Source organism: Panthera pardus, unplaced genomic scaffold (genome assembly GCF_024362965.1).
Source record: "Panthera pardus isolate Hobbes unplaced genomic scaffold, ASM2436296v1 HiC_scaffold_1, whole genome shotgun sequence".
NCBI lineage: Eukaryota > Metazoa > Chordata > Mammalia > Carnivora > Felidae > Panthera > Panthera pardus.
This window is the reverse complement of record NW_026526654.1, coordinates 87,223,908-87,250,022: the sequence shown is the minus strand read 5'-3', so window position 1 is coordinate 87,250,022 and position 26,115 is coordinate 87,223,908. Positions and strand designations below refer to the sequence as shown.

Genomic DNA, 26,115 nt, shown 5'->3' with positions numbered 1-26,115 from the left:
TCCTGAGGCATCACCCACCCTCACAAGGAATCTCCACACTGGGGCCTCAACAGCAACCTCAAAAGGCTGTCCCATCCCGTTCTCAAGCCGGCAGCTCTGGAACATGCCATGGGTGTTGAGAACAGTAGGCCGATAGTCAAGTGCCACGGTGCCCTTTGTTATGAAGTGGATACTTTGATTCACTGCAGTGTCGCAGGGAGTCCCACACCAGTGGATCCAACATCTGTAGGTCCTCAGAGAGTCATGGTGGCCAAGGCCATGCAGGCGAAAGAGAAAAGCCCATACCCGTCCCGTGTGTTCCAGTCAGAGTGATGCAGTCGTCTTGCCATTGAGTGGCTGCTTGGACGTGTTGGGCTGTGTCCAGCCTCGGCGTGGCTGTCTGTTGTTGGCAGTTTAGACATTCAGTAGTGGCAGTAGCTAGATCAGCCTTGACGAGAGGGCACCCTCGTTGGGCCCACACGTGGCCTCCATCGCAGCCACTGTGGCCACTGTGTTGATGAACCCGCTGTGGGAGCACGGGGTGGGTGATGATGAGCTGGCTGCTGTCAACTGGCTGAGTCATTCTGGCCGTTTGGTGCCTCCTCCACAGCGGACACTCGGGAGGATGTTAGTGTGTGAAGCGAAGGTCTTTGCCCTTGTGCCCCCACAGGTCCACCCTCAGGCTCTTTCCCTCATCTCGTTGTCCTCCCCCTTCCGGGTCCTGATGAAACAGCCAAGCCATTCACCCCTGTCAGTGAGACTGTCTGTATTCCAACCTCAGCTTGTCTCTGCTTCCACCAAAAGTGGATGTGCAGATGAACTGCCTGAAGCTTTGTGCTTTGGGAAGATTTCCTCTCAGCACCTTGACTGGGCCATGGTCCACAGCAAGACGTTTGTGGCTTGCACCAACATACTGAGCCAACCCAGCCTGAAGCCAGGTTTGGCCGTTCTCTTCCTCTACAGGCTGGTCGTAAGGGACACCCCTCTGTGGCCAGAGGACTGAGATGAGGCTGAGGTGGTGGGTGACAGAACCATGAGTCACCTGTGCACGCAGCCTCTTGTGCCCTCTGCCTGCCCCGGGGCCTGGTATGCCACTTCTAACGTCCGGGAGATTACTGCTGGCCTCTGACCTCATGCCTCGGTGGAGGGCTAACAAAACTCAAGTTGTGATGGGAGATTCTGGCCGCGTGGCCAGATAGACGTCTCGCGGTCGGGTGCCCTGTCTCCGCAAAAGCCCGGGAGCGCTTAGGGAAATGTTTTACAGATGGCATGTACTTCCCTAGACGGCACCACCTTATTCCAGAATGCTAGAGGACTATACTGTGATTCTTCCACAGCGTTGCCCTTTGCTCGTACCGCAGCCCAGTCACGCGGCCTCCGGTTCTGCCGGGCGGGGCTGGATGAGTCCTCGCACTGTGTGCTTGCTCCAGTGTCACAGGTGTTTCCTTCCGGGGACCTGGCTGCAAACTGAGCAGAGTTGGGATTTTTGAGGGGGCCGGGGGCCCTCAGCCCCCCGATCATCCGTCCTTGATGCGTCTTCTTGCACAAATGGAGAGAACTCCCTTGCTGGCTGCCCGTCTGTGTTTGTCCTCATCGACAACTAGCATGGAAGTGCCGGCCCTTGCCTTTCACCAGGTGTCATCCATTGCTTTCTCCAGGCCACCCGTTTCCCCAGGAAACAAACAAACAACAGGAGACTGAGATTTGCATGGAGGCGGTTCATTAGGAAGGGTTGCTAGGAGGAACAGCTCTGTGGGAGTGGAGGAAGCAGGAATGGGCAGAGGGAGAAGCTGGAGACAGAGGGCTCCGTGATCCCACCGGACTGGCTGGGCGGAGAGGCGAGGTGGGGGGTGCTCTCTGGGGCCAGACTGACCCTTCGGAGAAGACATGAATGAAGACAACAAGGGCCAGGCCCTTGTGCCACCAGAGCGACCTGTCGTGAGCTGCCCTGGGAGGGGCGTCGCTTTGGATGGGGTGGGGGTGGGGGGGGGGGTGGGTAGCCCTCTTTGGCCAACAACAGTTCCGGGACCTCAGGTGCACACTGTGTGCAAGGAGTATTCCTGGCGGCCGAGAGAATGAGCTCCTCGGTGACTCGGTGACGAGGAAAGAAGGTCTACCCGACACCACAGTATCTATGCAGTAGTCCTCAGGTTTGCTGCCTTTATGATTATTTGACCTTTGCGTGGATTTTTAGAAAATGATTTCTTTCGTGACTGTTTTACTTCTGTAAGTAGGACTCTTCGGTCATATAATCCAGTAGAATAGCAGTTTATAGAGAGCATTTAATGGAGAATTGATCTCCGCGTTATTTTCATCCATTTGTTCATCAAATATTGGCAGTGTTCTAGGGAGCGAGACTGGCCAAGAGCGTAACAGAAGAAAAAAATCCTGCCCTTGTGGGTATGGGGCAAACGATATGGGAATGTGGATGCAATATTTTTTGGATGTTGCGTAAGATAGGAAACTGGAGGCAGGAGAGAGAAATTAACGTTGCTTGGGTTCATAAGCAGGGGAATAAGTTAAAGCTATCAACAGAAAGGCCAGCATAACTCCACCTTAAGTAGTGGCTAACTTCAACTAACTAATTATCCCTTTGCTCTCAGTATAGACAAATAGAGGTCATTATTATTTTGGTGATTACTTTGATTAAATCATATTCTGTTATCAAAGCGTTTTATTTTTTTAAAGTGTTTAAAGTTTATCTTAGAGCACGTGCACATGCACACACGACTGAGGAAGGGGCAGAGAGAGAGAGAGAGAGAGGGAATCCCAAGCAGGCTCTGTGGTGTCAGCACAGAGCCTGTCACAGGGCCTGAAGCCATGAACCGTGAGATCACGGTCTGAGCTGAAATCAGAAGTCAGATGCTCAATAGACTGAGCCACTCAGGTGCCCCTGTTATCAAAACATTTTAAAGGGACGAAAACAAAAAATAAATATTTAATTTTTTGATATGCTGAGAGGAATTGATCATGAAAATTTTTAACATAATGAGTCTATTTAAAATATGGAAAATATGTAAATATGTGAATCATTTATATAATTTAGTATATTGGCATTTGGGTTTTGATTGATTATATCAATGATATTGTAGAGCTTTTCTGATCTGGTATGAGTTGTATCTGTAATAATAGTTTCCAGAACTTTGTCAAGATGTCACACCGTCATCTTCTATAAATACGTATTCTTTGAAATACTAGTATGATCTAGCTTCAAAGTCAAAAGACCACAAATGTTGTACTTAGTGTACAATAATAGCAAGTCTAACACTCTGTGCTAAACATTATTTTAGGAACAGTGCCCTTTCCCTTTGGAGCTAGGGTGGCAAATTTCGGGGAAATACTGGCCTCCAAATATGTAAGACTTACGAATATACTTGGGCATATATCAGAGCATATGTTATAAGGTTAACTGGGTTGGTCGTGAATGTTTGGTGTCCGATGGTAATAAAAGGGCTTTGTTTGGAGTAATGAGAGTGATCAGAAGCATAATAACCTTTATGAAACTTATAATTCTCATGATGTGAAACACATGTAAGGCACCCATGAGTCTTCTATTCCACCTGGTGGGAGAAAGACACCAGCAGGTCAGGAGTTAGACGCACCCTCAGAACTCTGGGAATCCCAACTGTAAGCATTTGGGCACTTCGAAGAAAACGATTACATTGCTCATGGTAGTAGGAAAGCGTTTATAAGTTATAATGCCAGTAAACAGCCCAGTGAAGGCTTCATGTGTTAAAAGAAATTCTTGAAAGACTGCATAATTAAACTCTATGTTTGGTGATCCTTTTTTTGTTGATAAAGCATTCAGGAAACACTATGCAATGAAATATTCCACACATTTGCAGATAGTTTCTGAGTAATTTGACAAAGCACAAAATCAACAACAAACACATGGGGGGAAATGGTAACCATATACAGTTTCCTAAAAGACTACATATTAAATCAGGAAATAAATAGTCTTGGTCATTTTGGACCATCGAAATCAGAGAAGTGGGTATTTTAAAGACAAGGCGAGAAGCCAAGACCGAATAACATCATATGCCTTCTGCCCCCACCTTCGTCTTCACTGTAGGAAACTGTGAGTCTCCAAGTAAATCTTGCGTGCCATTTGCCCAGAGCTTGAGTCGGATCACAGGTTGGAGTAGAATTTGAGAAAGGAATGACAGTCTGAAGAAGGAAAAGAAGATAAAACAGCAAGGGGGACCACATTCTCAAGGAAGCAGGTGCAGGGATCAGAAAGAAATGTGGCTCCGTGGGCCTTGTCTCATGGACAGGGCCAGGTGGCAAAGCCACAAAGCCCTGCCGAAAAGCTCTTCAAACATAGTCCACCAAAATTCAGGACGTGTCTTCGGATGAAGGAGTCTCCACTGTGAGGAGAAGGCTGTGGGGCCTTTTGACTTGATCGGTTGACAGAATCCATCACGGCATCACGAAGTTTTCATCATAGAGCTAAGTAAGGGTGTCTTTAGAAATCAGGCTGGTTTTATGTGAAAGCAACAGGGAAATACCTGAGATAAGACGGTTGAAAAGCAAAAGTAGGAACAGGGCTTTTCTGATGCTAATCTTCCTCCAAAATCTGACTCCTTTATCTTATCAGGGTAGAACTTTATATGATCTTGACCCTTAAAATGTGCTCTTCGGACACAAAGAGAGCTCATGATTCCCATTCATGCTAGAAAATGGAGTTGTGCGCAGGATGGCCGAGATGTGGAATGAGGGAAGTGTCAGCCTATGAATTGTGACATACGCATCAATCATATCATTATGCCAATAAAAGGGTCTGGCAAACAATGATGTGTAAATCAATCATTTTCCCCTTTTGTTTGGTGTGTTCCCATTCTTTTCCGAGCTATTCATGGAGTTTCTATTGAAGTTGGTAGGCTCTCAGTTAAAGAATGGGTAGGAGAGATAATACGATCCTTGGGTGGAGATGGAATGACTTGCATTTTCACGCGTAATGCCGTTTCGTAGACATGGAAATCTGTTCCACAAGTACGTTTAATTTTTTCACGTTTGTTTTTGAGAGAGAGCCCACACGTGCGAGCGAGAGGGGGAGGGGCCGAGGGAGAGGGAGACCCAGAATCCGAAGCAGGCTCCCCGCTCCGAGCGGTCGGCACAGAGCCCGACGCGGGGCTCGAACCCACAAACTGTGAGATCATGGCCTGAGCCGAAGTCGGACGCTTAACCGACTGAGCCACCCAGGCGCCCTGTCCACAAGCACATTTGGATGCGAGTGTGTCTTCTTTGGCCTGCCTGCCTGTAACCAGTACATGTAATTGAGCCCCTACTCTGTTGGCAGGTCCTACTCTCGGTGCTGTGTGTGTGACAGTGAACAAAACATTCTTCCTGCCCTCGAGGAGCTAAGAGTCTAAAGAGGAACAGACCAGAAAAAGTACACAAATGAAGGCAGCATCATCCGTCCTGGAAAATGAGGGAAATAAGCAGGCCTCGGTTGTAAATGACGACGGGGCGGAAGGTACACGGAAGAGGTGCTGGTGGAAGTCCACCTAAGTCCCGGCCGAGGTGGCAGCCACGTGGCACAGACCACGTGATTCGGGCAGAAGGAGCAACGTGTGAAGGCTACAAGATAGGAAAAGCTGGTTCTGTTTGAGGGATCGGAAGAAGTCAGCGCTGAGAAGGGCACAGTGGGACGGGATGGGATGGGACGGGATGGGGCTGGAGAGGCGGGATGCAGCCCCGGAGTGGAGCTTCGTCCCAGGGGCAAGGGAGGCCACTGAGTGACCTTCCCCAGGGCGACGCGGGGTTGCCTTAGGGCTTCTCGCAGCGCCTCAGTATACATTTTGTTAACTAACTTGGCTCTCACCGCAGCCAACCACTACTGGCCCTCTGCATTCGCTGTGCGCGCACAGGTTAACGGTAGGTATGAGCCCCGCGAAGAAGCGGACCCTAGTTGGTACCAAGTAACACCTGGTTCTGGTTAAGAAGCTAGTTCTCCAGGGGCGCCCAGGGGGCTCAGTCGGTCGAGCGTCTGACTTCGGCTCAGGGAATGATCTTAACGTTCGTGGGCTCGAGCCCCGCGTCGGGCTCTGTGCCGACAGCTCCGAGTCTGGAGCCTGCTTCCGATTCTGTGTCTCTGCCCCTCCCCTGCTCACACTCTGCCTCTCTCTCTCTCTCTCTAAAAAATAAGTAAGAATTTTTTAAAAATTAAACCAAAAAAAGCGAGGTGTCCAAATGTGGCAGCCTTTGTTATGACACTTTCACGGGCGCACTTGTAACTGACGTGAGTGCTGTTCTTACTCTGCCGTCTCTGAGCTCTGCCAGCTTCAGTTTCTGGATGTTACTGTTACTCCTTAGATACTGTATAACGACACCTAAAAGCCTCAGATTTCGGAGTTCATTTAATCAAAACAAGGACAAAATGCTAAGAAAAGTATATTTGAATTGCCCACCTTTATAAACCTAACGCTTTGAAAATAAGCCTCTATCTGAACCATGAAACAAAACATGACATTTAAAACCACAGTTTCTTGGGGTGCCTCGGTGGCTCAGTGGGTTAAGCATCCAATTTTGGCTCAGGTCATGATGTTGCGGTGAGTTTGAGACCCGTGTTGGGCTCCGTGCTGATGGCTCGGCGCCTGGAGCCCACTTGGGATTCTGTGTCTCTTTGCCCTCTCTGCCCCTCCCCTGCTCATGCCCTGTCTCCCTCCCTCCCTCCCTCCCTCCTCCCTCCCTCCTCCCTCCTCCCTCCCTCTCTCTCTCTCTCTGTCTCTTTGTCTCTCTCACAAAAATAAATAAACATTTAAAAAAACAGGGTTTTTTAGCTAATATTTGTATGACAGTGAGTTTGATGTTTTCTTTTTCCTTGTAGTCACTCGTTCATTTAAATAAAGGTTTCTTCCCATTTAGCTTTCTTAGCTACTTACAGGGCAGTTAATTCTCTTGGTTTGGTGTATTTTGTAAAGAGCTTTTTTTAAATGGCAACGTTTGCCGTTTTATTTTAAGAGTCAATTGTGGTGTAAGGACGAGAGGATAATTTGATGACCTTTTAATCTGAGTGTGCACTTGTGTATGTATGTAGAATATTGGGCATGTGTGATTGTAACTTTGGATGAAATTGATAATTACGATCCGCGTACTTTGCTCTATTTAGGTTTACAATGCTGAGCAATTTGATGAAAAGATAAAGCAGATCTATTCTTGAAATTGGTCATCCTAACTAGTGATAAAGTTGAAATGAGTATGGTAAATTAATTAGTAACTTTAGTATTATCAAAGGAATATATATGTATGCACACACACACATATCTCAAAAGATAGATTTGTATAAATTCTATAAATCTGACAACATTTGGGGGAGGCATTTAAAAATTTTATTTACATGTTTATTTATTTATTTTTTAATTTTTTTAAATGTTTTTATTTATTTTTGAGACAGAGAGAGGCAGAGCATGAGCAGGGGAGGCGCAGAGAGAGAGGGAGACACAGAATGTGAAGCAGGCTCCAGGCTCTGAGCTGTAGGCACAGAGCCTGACGCGGGGCTCGAACTCACAGACTGTGAGATCATGACCTGAGCCGAAGCTGGATGCTTAACCGACTGAGCCACCCAGGCGCCCCTACATGTTTATTTTTGAGAGAGACAGATACAGAGCTCTAGCAGGGGAGCCGCAGAGAGGGAGGGGGGGACACAGAATCCCAAGCAGGCTCCAAGCTGTCAGCGCAGAGCCCGGCGTGGGACTCAAACTCACCAACTGTGAGACCATGACCTGAGCCAAAGTGGATTGCTTAACCAAATGAGCCATCCAGGTGCCCCTAGGGAATGCAATTTTAAATGAAAAAAAAAAAGAGTCTGAGGAAATTGTCTTAACAATTTTTAAATTTCATCATCTTTTTTTCTGTGGGTATACATTTTAATATGTTTTTCAAAATTCTATCTTTTTCACTTAACACACGGTCATTAGCATTTTCCTGGGATGGTTTTTTTTTCATTTCAAGTCGTTAATTCTGTCATAGTGCGAGAATCCAGTGAACTCGTTAGTCTTCATTATTTATTTAGTGTCCGTTTTTCACCACCCTAGATAATGCTACCGTAGATATCCTGAAACACAAATCTTCATTTTCATTCCTAATTGGTCCTTTGGACTAAGTTCCTAGAATTGAAATGCCTGTGCGTGTTTGAGGCTCTTGGTACTTAGTGCCAAGTATCTTTCTAGAAGGGTCATGTTCCCCCTCCCGCTCACCAGCAGAGGAGTACCGTGGTTATTTTTCAAACACTTTGCCGATGCTGGCTATTGTCAGTTTGTCAATCTCTCTCAGTCTTTGCAGACGGCTCCGGTGCTCGTGGTTATTTGAACTCCTTGGACTCACAGCGAAGCTGAATTTTTTTACCGCGTGTATTACTGGTCAGTTAAGTTTCTCTGATGTGCGTGCGTGGCCTTGCGCAAGTGTTGCTGGATTACTTGTGGTTTTTAAGGGCATCAACCTTGCCTTTAAGGCACATGTTCCCCCCGTTTACTACCAGCTCTTGAGTGTTTCTTGTTCTGACGTGCTTTCTGTCACACATCGGTGAGGGTGGGCTCGTCCCCGAACTCCTTGTCTCCTAAACCGTGGCTCCCGTTCCGAGTGATGAGTTATATAATGCAAGCAGGGAGGCAGGAAGTTAGCTAATTACTGTGGGAAGCAGCTGTCTTTGAGAAGTCTGAAAGCAAACGGAGGTGCAACTGGGCCTGCGGCTCTCAGTGCTGTCACGACCTAGTCCGCTTTAACCGATAAGCGCACTATCTTCCTCCTTCCCCGGAAGAGTGGCCCACGCGTCCTGGATGCCTCTTGTTTCTCGCCTTCCATTTACTTATCGCTTCCATTTACTTATCCCTAAAGCGGGCTTGCTTTAGACGCTTCTAATCGTCTTTCCTGTCTCTGTCTGCCCTTTGTCATGATCTCATGTTTCATACTGAAGCACAAAACTATGCTTTGCGGCCTGTAAGTCCTACTGTCTGTGCATTCATTTGGCCACCGCATACTCACCGATTGCCTGTCAAGGGCGCATCACTCCTACTGGCCTCGGTGACACAGTCGCGCAGTTGACCCCCCCCCCCCCGCCACGGTTACGTAATCGTGCGATTGACCACTCACCTCAGTCCATGCCTTATCGTTTTAACAGATGATGTAACATGATAGCACAAGATGTGTGGTAAGAAATTACAAGGCGAGGGTGGCTCAGTCGGTTAGGTGTTCGACTCTTGGTTTCGGCTCAGGTCGCGATCTCACCACTCATGGGTTCGAGCCCCACGTCAGGCTCCAAGCTGATGGTGCGGAGTCTGCTTGGGATTCTCTCTCTCTCCCCCTCTCCCTCCGCCCCCTCCCCTCCTTGCTGTCTCACTCCGTCAGATAAATAAATTTAAAAAATTACGCCACCTGGATATTAGAGCTGTGTTACATGGTATGAAAGGCAGTTTTTGAGAGTGTCAAAAATGATTTTCCTACAGTTTTTGGGTTGACGTGATGGGTGCTATTAGATGTGTGGTCCGCCCCCAGTCAGCATGCCCTGTGGCCTGGCAGGACCTTACTCAAAGCGGTCAGAATTCCGGGGCGCCTGGGTGGCTCAGTTGGTTGGGCGTCCGACTTCGACTCAGGTCACGATCTCACGGTCCGTGAGTTCGAGCCCCGCGTCGGGCTCTGGGCTGATGGCTCAGAGCCTGGAGCCTGCTTCCGAGTCTGTGTCTCCCTCTCTCTCTGCCCCTCCCCCGTTCATGCTCTGTCTCTCTCTGTCTCAAAAATAAATAAATGTTAAAAAAAAAAAAAAAAAAAAAAGCGGTCAGAATTCCAACCCTAACACGCGGGTGACTCTCCCTTGGAGAGATGAGGTGGCTGAGGAGCTGGTGCCCACTGGACATCCTCCCCCCGCCTTGCCTTGTGGTTATGGCAGGAAAACACAGTCTGAATCATGTGTGTGTGTCTGAGTAAGCATGATCTCAAGCCTCAACCCCGTCCTCTTACCATATTTCAAAGACTTTGGTTTCTGTTTTATCCGTTAGTGTGCAATGCAGTTCTGATTGTACTGTATTATCACCAGAGCAGAGAATTTGTCTGAAGCCGATCCACTGGCCCTTCTTCATACTTTCTTGTTGAACTAACATGTTATCAGATTTTGCAAACGTTACCCGTATGCTTGAGGAAGATAAGCATTTCCCGGTCTCGGGGATAGGGCTCTATACGTGTCCATTTGAACACGTTTCAGTTGCGTCGTCTAGGTTTCGTGTAGCGCCACTCATTTTAGAGGGCTTGATCTATCCGTAGAGGTATGCTAAGATCACTGTGATGAGGGCTTCCTTCCCTGTTTCCTGAAGTTCTCCCATTTTTATTACATGTGCACAGATGAATAGATGTTTGTTAGACACATAGAAGTCCAGCATTTCTACAGCTGCCCGGTATGTATTTTATATCTATAGTATTACGGCAATACCCCCCCCAACGTGCCCTGTCATTATGGGCGTTCATGTATAACATAAATGAGAGATGGCTCCTGTCCTCTGCTCCTGCCCCGTTGTCAAAGGAGGGGTGGCTGAAGTTTTCCTCTCCTTTTGGGGGCAAAGGATGTGTGCAGGCTGGAAATAAGCAGCACCAGTAAAGGGCGCCCCATTCACCAATAATCCAGATTACTCGTCCCAGAACAGGTGAGCTGGGAGATTCTTGGAGTCACTGCTGCGTCCTCCTTCCCTTCCTTCTGGGGATCGCTGTGCAGGCCCAGAGTCTCAGCATCGCTCCCAGCAGTTGCCCTACCGAGAAGTGCTAGCTGGAAGGATGGATTTGAATTCTCTGCCGCCCTCTGGACTCTTAGCCCACAGCCTATAGACCGGCCCTCACTGGCATGAGTTCATTAATTCTGCAGCAAGGCTACGTTTGCAAAGTCGAACGCTGTCGTGTTTTCTGAGATTTATCTTCTATACCGATTTTCTTTTCGGCTGGATGTGATCTGTTAGATACAGAGAAGACATATATTTTGTATGTCTTATAGCTTTAAGCTATATAACTCCTTTTCGAATTTTAAAATATAACTGAGTTTCTCGTTTCTAAAGGGTCTGTTTAGTTCTTTTCAAACCCATCTTTTTAAAAATCACATCATAGCAGCTTCTTTTCAGCATCTTCCAGGGGTTTATGATCTCTGTGTCTCAAACTCCTGGCAACAGCCTGTCCAAATTAGGCGTGTCAATAAATGATGTTTGAAATTAAGAATGCCCCTTAACAACATTTATTTAGTAGACACAATGCTCAGTTCACTACGTTATGTCCCATGACAAGAATCAAAGAATACAGAAGACTGAATTCCTGTCCATGATGTGGTTTTATTTTCAATAATAAATAGGGAACCATTAATTCAAAGCAGATAAAAACTGATACTTATGAAAAAATGTATTCTAATGCTTCATATTTGATTCTCTATCTATTAAAATGTTGATAACTGGGGCGCCTGGGTGGCTCAGTAGGTTAAGCATCTGACTTCAGCCCAGGTCATGATCTTGCAGTTCCTGAGTTCGAGCCCCGTGTGGGGCTCTGTGCTGACAGCTCAGAGCCTGCCTACTTCAGATTCTGTCTCCCTCTCTCTCTGCCCCTCCCCCACTTTCTCTCCTTTAAAAATAAATAAACATTAAAAAAAGTTTTAATAAAAACTAAAATGTTGATAACCACATTTGAGAGAAGCACTTAAAACCCATCAAAATTAAGTATACCACCATCAACATACTTTGAGGATTAGGTTAACAGGAAAAGAGGTGTAATTAAAAAAAAAAATTTTTTAATGTTTATTTACTTTTTTGAGAGACAGAGACAGAGTGCGAATGGGGGAGGGGCAGAGAGAGAGAGGGAGACACAGAGTCCACAGTAGGCTCCGGGCTCTGAGCTTTCAGCACAGAGCCCGACGCGGGGCTCGAACCCACGGACCGCGAGATCATGACCTGAGCCGGAGTCAGACGCTTAACAGACTGAGCCACCCAGGCACCCCAGGGAATTCATTTTTGAATGATAACATAAGTTATTTAAAAAACTAAAGCGGTCTATGAAGGTAATTTTTATTCAAGATGTAGTAAAACTCAAAATTCCTTATCTTGGATTATAAATTTTAAGTTCTAAGATAAAGCATCATTTCATTAATGTTTTTGTACAAGGCTTATAAATAAATCACAAAGTGCTCTGCCTTGTTGCAGTGCACTTTCCCGCCAACATGAATGCTACCTTGCTGTTGTCTGACTTCAGAGTCCTGAAGAATTGGTATCCTTCCCAATGCTGATTATAATAAATATCTGAAGGAAGCTAGCCAAAGCAGATAGCCTCTGAGAGTCTCTTCTGGCAAAAATTTAATACACGGTGTCAAATAAAAAATGAAAACCACTATGAGCTATGAGGACTGTAAGCTAATAATTTATTAAATAACAAAATCGACTCTTTAGAAGAAAATTTAAGTTGAGTGTTCCGCCTGGCCACTTACATCATGCCTGTCTAGAATAAAGTCCTCGTTTTCTGCGTCATAGTCAGCACTGAGAAATAGCGATACCCGCTTGGCCAAAATACGTAAAGTGGGCAACGGCAAAACGCGATAGAGTGAGAACGACAACCGGGAAAACAAACAGATTCGAAAGGAGAGGTCGTGGCTTTGGTAAATACAGCTCGAGTCTGGAAGGACCAGAAAGCAGGTCACTGGCTTCTGAGAGTCAGCCTAGAGTTGGTATGGTCTGCTGAGGAAACGGGGTCCGGCCTCTTCCTTGGGCCGTCAGCAAAGCAGGGGTGCAAACGTGGGGTGACTCCTAGACTAAACAGAGCACTTTCCCCGGTTTCCTCTCTCCTGGGAGACCCTCCAGAGATTGTAGGGTAGAGCCCGCCTTCTCTCTCGCAGCAAACAGCTGGTCACGCTAACCTAGTCCGTTGTGAGTGGGTTTCCACTTACTAAATATAAACAGTTGAGGGAACTCTGAAGTAACTCTCCATGTATTTTTGTTGTTGTACATTTAAATTATCTGGGTATCTGTGCATTCAACGTTTATACTCAATTTATCGAGCAAATGTTTATCGAGGGCGTACTACGTGCCAGGCCCTGCTCTAGGCACCCGGGGATACAAGAAAATAACGAAACAATCGAGAGCCCTACCTTCTGGGGGCTTCTATGCGCTGAGGTGAGCCTTTACAGTAAAGTAAGTCAGTAAGGTATGTAGTATGTCATGTAGAGTTAAGCGCTATGGTAAAAAAAAAATAAAGATAAAGCAAGAAGGAGCAGAGAGAAATATGCAGTGGTGAGAGCGGAGGGTTATTTAAATCAGGTGACCGGGGAAGGCCGGTTGATAAATGCTCTTTGAGCAGGGAGTTGAGTGATGTGAGGGAGACGCCAGCCATTATCTGGGAAAAGATCTTCCCGGCTTCCAGGTAGAGGGCATCGCAACTCCAGAGTTCAGGCTTGGAAGGTGCGTGGGTGAGCAAGACCGGTGTGACTGCGCCAGGAGTTAAGGAGGAGAGCGGTAGAGGACGAGGTCAGGATGGGCCCTGCCAGTCAGGCTGAGGATGTCGGGGTTTACTCTGAGTGGAACGGAAAGCCGCAGGAGGATTTTATGGAGAGGTGGTCGGTGACCCAGTCGATGCTTTCACAGGACCTCTCTGGCCCCCGTGTTGGAAATGGACTGTGGGAGATTTGGGATAGGAGCAGAGAACTGCGAGGTGGCAGCTGCAGTCGGCCGGGTGACCGATGGTGAGACGCAGTCAGATCCGGATTATTGGCAGCACTTTGATTCACTGAGTCATTGATGGATTGCATGTGGTATGGAGAAAGAAAGGGATTAAGAACAACTTAAAGATTTTTGACTTGAGCATCTTTTTTCTCAACTTGTTAACGTTTATTTGTTTTGAGAGAGCGAGAAAGAGCACAAGCAGGGGAGGGGCAGAGAGAGAGAGAGCGGGAGAGAGGATCCCAAGGAGGCTCTGCGCTGTCAGTGTAGAGCCCCACGCGAGGCTAGATCCCACGACTGGGAGATCATGACCTGAGTCAAAATCAAGAGTCAGATGCTTAACCGGCTGAGCCACCCAGGTGCCCCTTGACTTGAGCACCTTGAAGAATGAACGAAGTTGCCACTCAGCGAGATGGGGACAGTTTTACAAGGAGCAGGTTGGGGAGATGAGGTCAGGACAGGTGCAACGTGAGATTCCCAGTTGGGGAATCTTGAGTTCAAGGTGAGCCGTAGCTAGGAACTAGGAGTCCTCAGCTTAAAGACGCATCCACAACTGGGGGTAAATTCAAATGAAGAGGGGAAGTAATCTCGGGGCTGAGCCTGTGGCTCAGAGACGATGAGGACATGGCAAATGAGAATGAGCGGCCATCGCCATTGCAAGTGGGGTTTCCAGAACCCTAGCGGAAGAGGAGGCAATGACTATTTGGCATGTGCTAACCCTGGGTCGTGTGAGCCCACTTTGCTTAGCAGCATGGAGACCCTTGATGAGCTTACCAGAGCAAGTTCAACGGTGGCCGGTGTGAAAGCCTGTCTGGAAGCGAGTTCTGGAGAGAAGGCAGGCACAGAATTAGAAAAACAGTGGGTATGGTCAACCCACTCAAGGAGTTTTGCCGGAGGGAGGAGTGGAGAAATGGAGCTGGGGCTGTAGATATTTGTGAAGCACCTGCCGTTGGCCAGAGCACACGGTGGTAAGACATCATCACTGTCCTCAGGAGCCCCAGGCTGGTGGCTCACCCCTTCTGATAAGACCGTTTTTCCAGTCTTTATGTAGTTTATCCTTGTTAGTATTCTTTCAGTAATAAAATCCTAGAGACCTCATGTTAGAAGTCCTCTTTCCAACAGGTCTTTTCTGAAAATGCTTTAGCAGAGACTGCATGTTTTATTTTTGCCTACTTAGCCTGGGTCCCCTTTGGAATTAGCTCCTCATCAACAATCGTTATTTTAGAAGAGTGTTAGACCGCAAGTGCCAACTCTTTTCTTAATGGATTCAGTGCGTGCATAAATCATAGAATGTTTTGTTTAGGATGTAATTCGGAGAAAACACTCCATCTATCTAGCCCCATTTACCAGCCTCATCTCTGGCAGGTAGGTAGCCCAATTAGTGTTTGTCAGATTCAGTAGTTCTATTTTTTTTAAATGTTTTAACGTTTATGTATTTTTGAGAGAGAGACAGACAGAGCATGAGCAGGGAGGGACAGAGAGAGAGGGAGACTCAGAATCCAAAGCAGGCTCCAGGCTCTGAGCTGTCAGCACAGAGAGCCCGACTGAGGGCTCGAACCCACAAACCGTGATATCATGACCTGAGCCGAAGTCGGACGTTTAACCGACGGAGCCACCCGGGCGCCGTTCTTTCTTTCTATTTTTTCATCCATTCACTCATTCCCTTAAGGCTTCTATTGTGTCACTATTATTTGTCAGTTACCCTGTTTTAGGGGCACAGCAATGAAAAGGCTCACATAGAGTTTACGTTCTGAGGAGGGGGGAGTCAGTAAACAAGTGAATAATCAAATAAAACAGATTCCCAGGACGAGTAAGAGGGATTTAAGGGCTACCCTCGTAACAGAATTGCTATTGTCTGTCCCGTAAGCCACAGCAAAATTGTCTTAAATGGATATTAAAGTCTTCCCCATCTTATGTAAGTGGGAACAAAAGCTTCCTATGAGAGGCAGAATAATGACCCCCACATATGGCCATGTCCTAATCCCTGGAACCTTGCATGGTAAAAGGAATGCTTCAGTTGTGATTATGTTAAGGCCTTTGAGATGGGGAGATTATCTTGGATTACCGAGGTGGGCCCGCTGTAATCACAAAGGTCCTTAGGACGGAGAAGCAGGAGGGTCAGAGTCAGGAGCCACGGCAACATAAATAGAGGTTGTAGCCAAGGAGTGTGGGCAGCCCTGGAAGCTGGAAGGAGGAAGGAGCAGATTTTGCCTGGCTCCTCCAGAAGGATTACGGACCTCCCCACACTTGGATTTTTAGCCCCCACAGACCCATTTTCAGACTTCTGACCTCCCAAACCGTAAGATACTGAAATTGTGTTGGGTTTAGCCTCTAGGTTTGTGATAATGTGTTGCAGCAGCAATAGGAAACTATATATAGGAATAGAAACGTGTAGCAGTTGGAAACTCTGTGTGCGTACACACGTTCTTGGAAAGCTGCTCTTTTCACGGATCTGGAGCGATGGCGTAAAGTGGTACACTGGCTATAAATTCAGACACTCTGGCCACCATTCTCCATCCACTTGCGGTCTGTTAGCCCACGCTTCACAGAAATTGTGGAGTTGCCACCATTATTTCGGATGACGGCAAACACTCCGAAAGAAGCGTAAGAGGGTAAGGCAATGGCAGGGGACTGCGTGCCCGGAGAAGGCTTCTTTGAGGAAATGACATGCGATCAAATGACTGAAGGCTAAGAAGGAGCCCGCTCGCAGCGTGTTTCAGGTGGACGCGACGCCCGGGACGGAGGTCCTGGGGTGAGATGACCCGGTCTGTTAAGGAGTAGCCGGAGAGGAGAAGGTAAAATGGTGGTGGATGATGTCGAAGAAGTACGCAGAGACCCTTCACGCAGGGTCTTCCCGGTGATCGAGGAGTTCAGATGTTCTCAGTTTTGGGGGAGAAAGCCGTCTGAAGGTCTGGAACGACACAGCTTGCTTACATCTTGCACATTTGGCTTCTGGGTGGAGAATGGCTTCTGGAGGGAAACAGTGGTACAGACGAGAGAGTCTGTGGTGGCCCGACTAGGGTGGCCACCAGCCAGAGGTGTGGACGGATTCAGGATGGGGGTTAAGGCGGAGCTGAGGCGATGTGAGGTTTGGAGGGAAAAGAGAAGAAGCAAGCGTCGCTCCTGGGACTGGGGAGCAACGGCGGGGGTGGGGTGGGGTGGGCCCTGAGTCAGGAAGGCCCAGGAGCTCAAGCCAAGGAGCAGGGAAGTTACACCAGTGTGGAACCAGTAAGCCCTGAGGTTTCGAATAACGTAGACGGTCCGTCCTGCGGATCTGCAAATCCCGTGTGCTGAATAGCATAGTTTTATATAATCACAACACAGGAAAATGCCAGTTGTTGAGCGAGAAGGAGATTTAAAGAGTTATTTCAGACTGTGACTTACTTGAATAAGGACACCTCCAAACCATCCCTAAAAATAAACGTAAGACCGTTGCATGAAGAAAAAACAAAATCCCAGAGGAGAAGATTTTCTGTTCTGATTCGTCGTTTTACCGCATGTACAGTCAGGAAGGTCTTCATTATCTGTCCTCTTCCCTTCATAAATTAAAAGCAAAAGTGGAAAGTGTGGAAAGTGGAATAATGGCTATTTTCTTAAATCTCGTCATGGAGTTGAAATGGTTATGAAAACTCTTGCACGAACGTATGTAAAACAGCGGGTACTTGTAACCATTTGCATGCACGTGTACATTCTGATCGTTCTTGGAAGTAGGTGAATACCAAGGAAATTTATTATGGGCAAAAAATTACTGTGGTGGGTATCTTGACAAGAGCCTTTTTAATTCTGAGTAATTTAGCGACTGTAGAAAGACGTGGCTTAATAATTTGACTTAACAACTAAGTAATTGGATTTTAAAAAGACATACAGGTATCAGCTTGATTTTCCACCCACTGAGTCCTTTAAAAACTTGATTACTTGATTATTTTAGGTTAATGCTTCCATTCTAAGTTTGTGCAGAATTTTGAAAGTTGTCTATATCTATCTATCTATCTATATCTATATCTATATCTATATCTATATAGATAGATAGATAGATAGATAGATAGATAGATATAATTTATTGATTAAAATCTGAAAATATGGCCACTGGATTTCAGATGGATTTGCCATATCTAAACTATTTTGCATGCTTGAAACAGTGACATGTTTCAAAGTAATGTTCAGTTCTTTTTAAAAATCATTTTCATTTTAGAAATTTATTATTGGGGTAGAAGGTGTTATTTTGTTGGACTTTTAGTAAATCAGTATTGACAAACAAGTTCTCTGTTTCTGTCTGTCTCTCTCCCTCTCTCCCCCTCCTTCGTCTCCTCCCTCTCTCACTCCTTCTCTCCCTTTCTCTCTCTCCTTCACTCTCTCCCTCTCTCCCCCTCCGTCTCCTTCTTCTCTCTCCCTCTCTCCCCCTCCTTCCTCTCCTTCCTCTCTCACTCCTTCTCTCCCTTTCTCTCTCTCCTTCTCTGTCTCTCTCCCTCTCTCCTCCTCCTTCCTCTCCTTCTGCTCTCTCCCTCTCTCCCCCTCCTTCGTCTCCTCCCTCTCTCACTCCTTCTCTCCCTTTCTCTCCTTCTCTCTCTCCCTCTCTCCCCCTCCTTTGTCTCCTCCCTCTCTCACTCCTTCTCTCCCTTTCTCTCTCTCCTTCTCTGTCTGTCTCCCTCTCCCCCCGCCCCGTCCCATCTCCCACCTTCCCCCTACGGCATGGCAGATGGTCCGTGAACAGTACACTACAGCCACAGAAGGCACCCACGTGCAGAGGCCAGAGAACCCGTGTGTCTACAAAATTGGCATTTATGGCTGGAGAAAACGCTGCCTCTACTTATTTGTTCTCCTTTTACTCATCATCCTCCTTGTGAATTTTGCTCTCACGATTTGGATTCTGAAAGTGATGTGGTTTTCCCCAGTAAGTATCGTCTTCCTTTCCTGGCGAGCATGTTCTTCTTCTGTTTGTCGGATCACTTTATCCATATTGTATTGGTAGAAGCCTCCTTTAGTGTCCTTGATGTTTGTTTCCGTCTGGATCAGGATGGTCTCGCGGCAAAATACTCGTCCTGTTTCTTTCTTTAATGTTTATGTTTGAGAGAGCGCAAGCGGGGGAGGGACAGAGAAGGGGGGGACACAGGATTCGAAGTGGGCTCGGCGCTGACAGCAGCCAGCCCCGTTTGGGGCACCGGCTCACGAACCATGAGATCGCGACCTGAGCCGAAGTGGGATGCTGAACCCACTGAGCTGCCCAGGCGCCCCCATACTCTACGTTTTCTTAATTTCACTATGAACTATAGTGTGTTGGGTTTTTTGTTTTTCTGTTGCAATTTTTTTTTTATTAGTCATAATGTCTACACGTGAGAAAATTGTGCCAATCTTGGGTTTGAGTCAAAATTGCGTAATGATTATTCAATAATTTGTAAAATTTTATGAATCCTGTTTTCCTAATCTCATTAATCCATAAATAATAACCATCCAGATGCTACCTTCTCATTTGTTTAAAAAAACTTTACTTTAAAATACAATAAATTAATAAATTCATGCACAGCTTCATGCTTCAACACTTAGCAACACATTTAGTAGATGAAATACCAGCAGTCCTAAGGAATTCATATTCTAGTTTACACATCCTGATGTTTTCTAGATTGTTGGGTAATGTTGTATGCTCTGATGATATTTCTGTGTACTTTTTGAAAAAAATATTCATTTAATATAGAATATCTAATTTTTGCTAGATAGTCATGGTGACAAAAATACTGCAATGACCGTCACCTGTAGGTGAATCTGTTCCTCGCATGCATCTTGAAGGTGTGATCCAGGCAAGGACTGTCTCCAAGAACAGTCGTTGTAGCTTGCAGTGTGAAATGCCTTCCACTGACGACTCTCTTTCTCTTTCTAGGCAAGTATTTCCTTCCTGCCACTGCTCTGTGGCCAGTAGGCACATTATTTATTTCGTTGACTTGAATAAATATTTACATTTTCATGTATTCAAAGAAGTAATATACCAACCCAATCAAAATATGCCTTAAGGGGCGCCTGGGTGGCTCAGTCGGTTCAGCAGCCGACTTCGACTCAGGTCATGATCTCGCGGTCCGTGAGTTCAAGCCCCACTTTGGACTCTGTGCTGACAGCTCAGAGCCTGGAGCCTGCTTCTGTTTCTGTGTCTCCCTCTCTCTCTGCCCTGCCCCCACTCGAGCTCGCTCGCTCTCTCTCTCTCTCTCTCTCAAAAATAAACATTAAAAATAAAGAGAGAGGGGCGCCTGGGTGGCTCAGTCGGTTAAGCGTCTGACTTAGGTTCAGGTCATGATCTCGTGGTCTGTGAGTTTGAGCCCCACTTCGGGCTCTGTGCTGACAGCTCAGAGCCTGGAGCCCGTTTCGGATTCTGTGTCTCCCTCTCTCTGACCCTCCCCCGTTCATGCTCTGTCTCTCTCTGTCTCAAAAATAAATAAACGTTAAAAAAAATTTTTTTAAATGCCTTAAAATATGTTATTTAATATAAACATTATACATTGTTATTATAAATTATATTTAACTATTAAAAATACCTAAATATATTTAAATTAGCCAAACAGAAGTAGTCATTTCTTCTTTAAAATTTACAAAAACAATATTTTTACGCTATCACAATAGTATTTTGTTCCATTGGACACCTTTATTAATGTGTCGTACATCATCTTCATTTTATCTATAAATTAAATTTTTTAATGTTTGTTTTTGAGAGAGAAAGAGAAAGACAGAGCACGAGTCGGGGGAGAGGCAGAGAGAGAGGGAGACACAGAATCCGAAGCAGGCTCCAGGCTCCAAGCTGTCAGCCCAGAGCCCGACGCGGGGCTCCAACTCACGAACCATGAGATCAAGACCTGAGCCGAAGTCAGATGCTTAACCGACTGAGCCAGCCAGGACCCCCTCTAAATTTAAATTTTTTATTTTAATATTTTGGGGACAGTTAGCTGAGGTTGGAGTCCTCAGATGATAAACTGGGATCTCTCGGATGCCTCCTGACTAGAGGGCCCTCCACTCACATGCAGTGCGCCCTTCAGTTATGCGGAATGTGGAGAGAGAATTTACTAGGGAGGCCAGATTTTAATAGTCCCTTGGCATCAGGGACCGTGAGTTCTGTCAATCATCTTGGCACATGCTTACCACTCAGTAAATATATCCTGAATGAATAAAGGTGTGCATTATATTAGAAATGTGTGTGAATTAATTTTATAGACTGTATGTGAATGTAAATGACAGTGTATCTACTTTGTGCTCTTGCCTTATATTGTAGCACTGAAAACAAGTTTTGGGCGTTATAGATTTTGATTACATTAACCCAAATTGTGCCAGCAACTGAGTCCACTTCGAGTTAGGATGGCTAACCCCAGAGACCAGCAAATGTTTCCTTGCCATTGCTGCCCCTGTTCCTAGCCCGCACTTTCTCGCGAGATACGGTCAGCACGCATGGCATTTTCTTCAACATTCAGGAACCTGTTGCTAATTCAGGGTGCTTCAGTGCTGCCTTTCAACAAAATAAGGTGAACAAACACACGTTCATGGATCAAAAGGCAAGATGCACAAAAAGATTATTCTGCAGAAAGTGCCAGGGTTTCACCGAAAGACGATGGGTGGACTTTAGGTCATTCTCCTCAAAGTGAGATGCTGTAAATGATATAGTTCTCATCTGTGGGTGAGCTTAATCCCTTGCTTTGGAAATACTCCCTACATACTATAAGTTAATTTATCCTTTCATTTTTTTCCTAGTTTGAAAGATTTCTCTGTAGAGAAGATTGCAGTTTTGTTTTTATTTTATTCATCTGTAAACTAATATCCTTCCTTGAATACATACATGCCAAGGAAGTAACAGGACTATAAAAGAACCCTTTCATGAGCTTTGGCACCAAAATGATAAAATCAGCTAGAGCTCTCAACATTTGCAGAAAGCTATAGAATTTTTAACATGCAACAGCTAGTTTCTAATTCTCTGCCTGAATGCAGTCACCTACACAGTCATTAGTCTCGATAGACTGAAAACCATAACTTCCCAAATTAGCAAAGTTTAGAAGACTTTCTCTGCTTAGATCCCCAGTGGGTAGCAATGGAAGGTTTATTATCTTACACATATGATCATTCCAGTCCCCTTGTCCACTCTTCATACTTTAATATTTCTCTATAGAAAACAGTAAAATCAACTATGGGTAATATATTTAAGAATGCCAAGATCAAATTATGGGGGAAGACAAGTAAAACATTACAAAATGAAAACACAAGGATGTCAAAGAATATCGAGACATTAAACAGAAGTTAAGTGTTGACAAGGGAACTAATCTGAACTCCGTGAAACCAAGCCTTTAACAGCCTTTATGTGCCCGACACGCATCACAAAGACCCCAGATGGTGAGTATCTCACCAATGAGTTCCACTCTTAGCACTGTAACTTCGTGTAGGAGAATTTTACATAATTGCCACGTATGACATCTGTTGAATATAAAGTAATATTAGGACGTTGTAGCAACTGATGCTAACCATAAAGGTTCTAGAATATTTTGCGTTGGCCACGATCATAACTAAATCAGTTAGGAATGTGGACATTAAAAGAAATCAGTGCAATAAAGTGGCTAATTCCGTTTTTCCTTTTTATACTTTCTTTCCATAAAACTAATATACAATATTAGTTTTAGTTCTAGTGTGCATGGTTATAAGATGACATCCATGAGTCTTATCAGTAAGTATGTCAAAACAAGGCATCTTTAATTTTTAATGACCCGCATGGATTTTTTTAAACCTTTATGGTTATTTATTTATTTGTGTAGAAAATATTTTAGTGCATTCAATGAATGTAATTTTAACAAGATAAGATGAAAGAATCCAAGCTTAAAAAGAAAAAAAAAAACACACTAACCCTGAAAGTTAAATTTCTTTAGGTACTTTTTATTTGGGGGTAAAAAAGGATATAAACAATCAGAGCAGAATTGTAGTATTGAATATCAGAATTAAGCTTACAGTTCTATATTGGTTCTTGACCCTCTCAGGAGCTACCCGGGTGAATCTGAAATTGGCCCCCAAACACGAAGGCAGGGGGAGACCAAAGAAAGAGGCAGGCTTCTCCAGGTTGGTAGGTGACAGTTTTTTGTGTTTTTAAAAAATTATTATTTAATTATTATTTTTTTAATTCCAGTATAAGTAACATACTGTGTTATATTAGTTTCAGATTACAATAGAGTAACCTGTAAGTAACCTATAAGGCCCTTTGCAGACTCAACAGTTATACACATTACGCAGTGCTCATCGCATTGAGTGTGTTCTGGATCCCCTTCCTCCATTACATCCATCCCCCTGCCCACCTCCCCTCCGGTAACCGTCTGTTTGTTCTCTGTAGTTAAGAGCCTAGTTTTCGGTTAGTTTCTGTTTTTCTTTGTTCGTTTGTTTTGTTTCTTAAATTGCACGTATGCGTGATACTGTATGGTATTTGTCTTTCTCTGACTGACTGATTTCACTTAGCGTGATACCCTCTAGATTCATCCATGTTGTTGCAAATGACAAGATCCTGTTCTTTTTTATGCTGAATAATATTCCCTTGTATGTACCACATCTTCTTTGCTCTTTCATCCATCAGTGGACCCTTGGGCTGCTTCCATATCTTGACTATTATAAATAATGCTGCAATGAATGTAGGGGCACATATACCTTTTCAAATTAGCGTTTTCCTTTTCTTTGGGTGAACACCCAGTACTGGAATTGCTAGATCGTATGGTGGTTCTGTTTCCAATTTTTTGAGGAAACTCCATACTGTTTTCCACAGGGGCTGCACGATTTTGCATTCCCACCAACAGCGCAAAAGGGTTCCCCTTTTTCCACACCCTTGCCAACATCTGCTGTTTCCTGAGTTGTTAATTTTAGCCACTCTGATAGGTGTGAGGTAGTATCTCACTGTGGTTTTGATTTGTATTTCCCTGCTGAGGAGTGACGTTGAGCATCGTTTCATGTGTCTGTCGGCCATCTGGATGTCTTCTTTAGAAAAACATCTGCTCGTCTCTTCTGCCCATTTTGTGATCGGATTGTTTGTTTTTCAGTGTTGAGTTGCATAAGTTATTTACATACCTTGGATATTAACCCCTTTTTTTGATGAAGTCCCAATAGTTTTGCTTTTGTTTCTCTTGCTTTGGGAGTCATGTCTAAAAGAACTTTTTCCTTAAAAAAATTTTTTAAGGTTGATTTTTGAGAGACAGAGACAGAGAGTGAGCAGGGGAGGGACAGAGAGAGAGGGGGAGACACAGAATCCAAAGCAGGCTCCAGGCTCCGAGCTGTCAACACAGAGCCCGACGCGGGGCTCGAACTCACAAACCGTTACATCGTGATCTGAACCGAAGTCTGGATGCTTAACTGAGCCACTCAGGCGTCACTTTAGTGATATTTTCTAACGCCTCCATTTGTTAACTATGGCATTTTATAAACTCTTAAAATCTGAAGAAAATTTACTGGCACTCACTGCATATGAAAACTTGAATACGTTGTTCTCTCAATGACTTGTTTTCTTCATCTCTAAAATACTTGATGAATACTGGATGATACCTAAGTCCTTCCTGATGTAAACTTTGATGATGCTTTCTCAGGTGCTTTCCTCGTGGATTTTCAATAAGTACTATTGTCTCATTTTGGCGGATCAAGACTCGTGATCTTGCTTTCCTTGCTTTGGATGGGTAGTGAATGTTGAACATGGCACACCAGCTCCATGGCAATCTAGACTGTGTTCGATTATGTATGAAAAGCTAATGAAGACAATCCCTACCATGGCTTTATATGGTTAAATATCTTTTTTTTTTTTTTTCAAACTACCTGGTTTATGCTTGTGGTGGGCAGAATTGTAACAAGGCTCCCATGACCTCCAGCCCTGGTGTCGTGTTCTGTATAATCCCCTCCCCTTGACCGTGGGCAGGACCTGTGATTTGCTTCTAGGACCTGTGATTTCAATTGAATATGGCAGAAGTGGTGGAATTAAGTCACATTATGTAGCAAAGGTGAAGGCACTTTGCAGATACGATTAATGGCCCAAATCAGTGATTTTGAGTTAGTGAGGAGAGACATTATCCTGGGGAGGCCTGACTCAATCAGGTGAATGGCCTTAAAAGACAGCCCTCTCGTGAGAGATTCTCCCGCTGGCCTTGAAGGCCTGAGCTGGCATGTTGAGAGGGTCTGTGAGGGGCCCCGTGGCGAGGAGGAGGGGGCAGCCACTAGGGGCTGAGAGTGGCCCCTGGCAGCATGGAGACCTTGTTCCCTCTCCTGCAAGGAACTGAATGCTACCAACAACCCCAGAGCTTGGAGGGGAACCCCAAGTCCAGAAAGGAACCCCGCCTAGCTGATCCCTCAGCCGCGATTGTGCGAGACCCTGAGCAGCACCCAGAATCCTGACCCAGGGAAACTGAGACAGAAGAAATAGTGTTTTAAGCTGCTACATTCCCGATAGTTTGTTACATAGCAGTAGACAGTGAATAGAGTGTTATCCAAGATTCAGAGTGTTTCATTTCTCTTTTGCTAGATATTGACAACCAGAAAGAAAACCGAGAGAAGACTCTAAAAGTACCTAAATGAATTTTCCTGATGATTTATATTCGTAACCACTTCTTATTGAAGACATATTTAATTTTTGACTCTTTGTGTTGCTGGACATTGATATATCTTAAGTAACTGAGGACATAAGAAAAAGATAAGAATATTTGAGCCTAATCTAATACTGTGCCTTTTAACCATTTACTACGTGAGAAATTCTTTATTCAGCAAGTAAATTTATTTCTTTTTGAAAATATTTTATTATGTATCCTCAGTTTTTCACTTTAATAACAAAAATGTTTTTATATGCATTATTAGGATAGATTGATTATTTCATTATAATCGAGGAAATCACTGAATATATGTATTGGTATATTATTATCGTGAAAAGAGCTTATATTTAAGAGTCTCTTTTTTATTTTAATAACTCCTAGCTGATGCACACAGATTGCACAGTCCATTTATTCCCATTAACTCAGTTCATCCTCACAATTACCCTATGAATATGACTTTGACTACACCATTATATATTTTATTTTGGTGATTTCAACGATAGGCGTACTTAACAAATACCAGTTTCCATGAAAATCAGGAACACCTAAGCCAGGTCGTCAGAGGTCTTCTGCACCCAGTTAGAAGGTAATAAGTACTATGAAGACGGTGTCCTTGGATTTGGGGTCCTCACACCGTGTCCCAAGGAGCCCTAGTGGGATCTTAGGGGACCCAGGAAATATCACTTTTTCCCTAGCCAAGTTCAGAACCAGTGAAAAGGAGAAAAAGGAGTCAGGTAGGGACAGCTCAAAATAACATCTGTATTCCTGATAAAAGCCAAGGGGAGGGTACAGTTTGGACCTGCCCAAACATCTCGTCCCTCAGAATTAGAGGAGTTGCCCAGCAAGTCACAGATAGCATGGGAAACTTCAGACACCCCTCCAAGGGCAGGGACCTGACCACTGTGCCACACTTCCGA

At 45.0% G+C, this 26,115-nt stretch overlaps 1 protein-coding gene across 7 annotated transcripts in view; it reads left to right on the top strand.

The window, feature by feature from the left end:
* Positions 1-26,115, top strand: part of SGCG (sarcoglycan gamma) — a 131,634-nt gene that overhangs the window by 33,269 nt on the left and 72,250 nt on the right. For 4 of the 7 annotated variants that reach the window (XM_019447988.2, XM_019447982.2, XM_019447981.2 and 1 more), the window contains exon 2: positions 18,340-18,534. The exons of 1 other annotated variant lie outside the window; for it this stretch is intronic. In XM_019447988.2, the coding sequence (XP_019303533.1) occupies positions 18,340-18,534 (195 nt within the window). Of the gene's footprint in view, positions 1-16,230; positions 16,450-18,339; positions 18,535-26,115 lie in introns of those variants that run through there. 2 more of the 7 variants (XM_019447987.2, XM_019447985.2) reach the window with 2 other exon arrangements.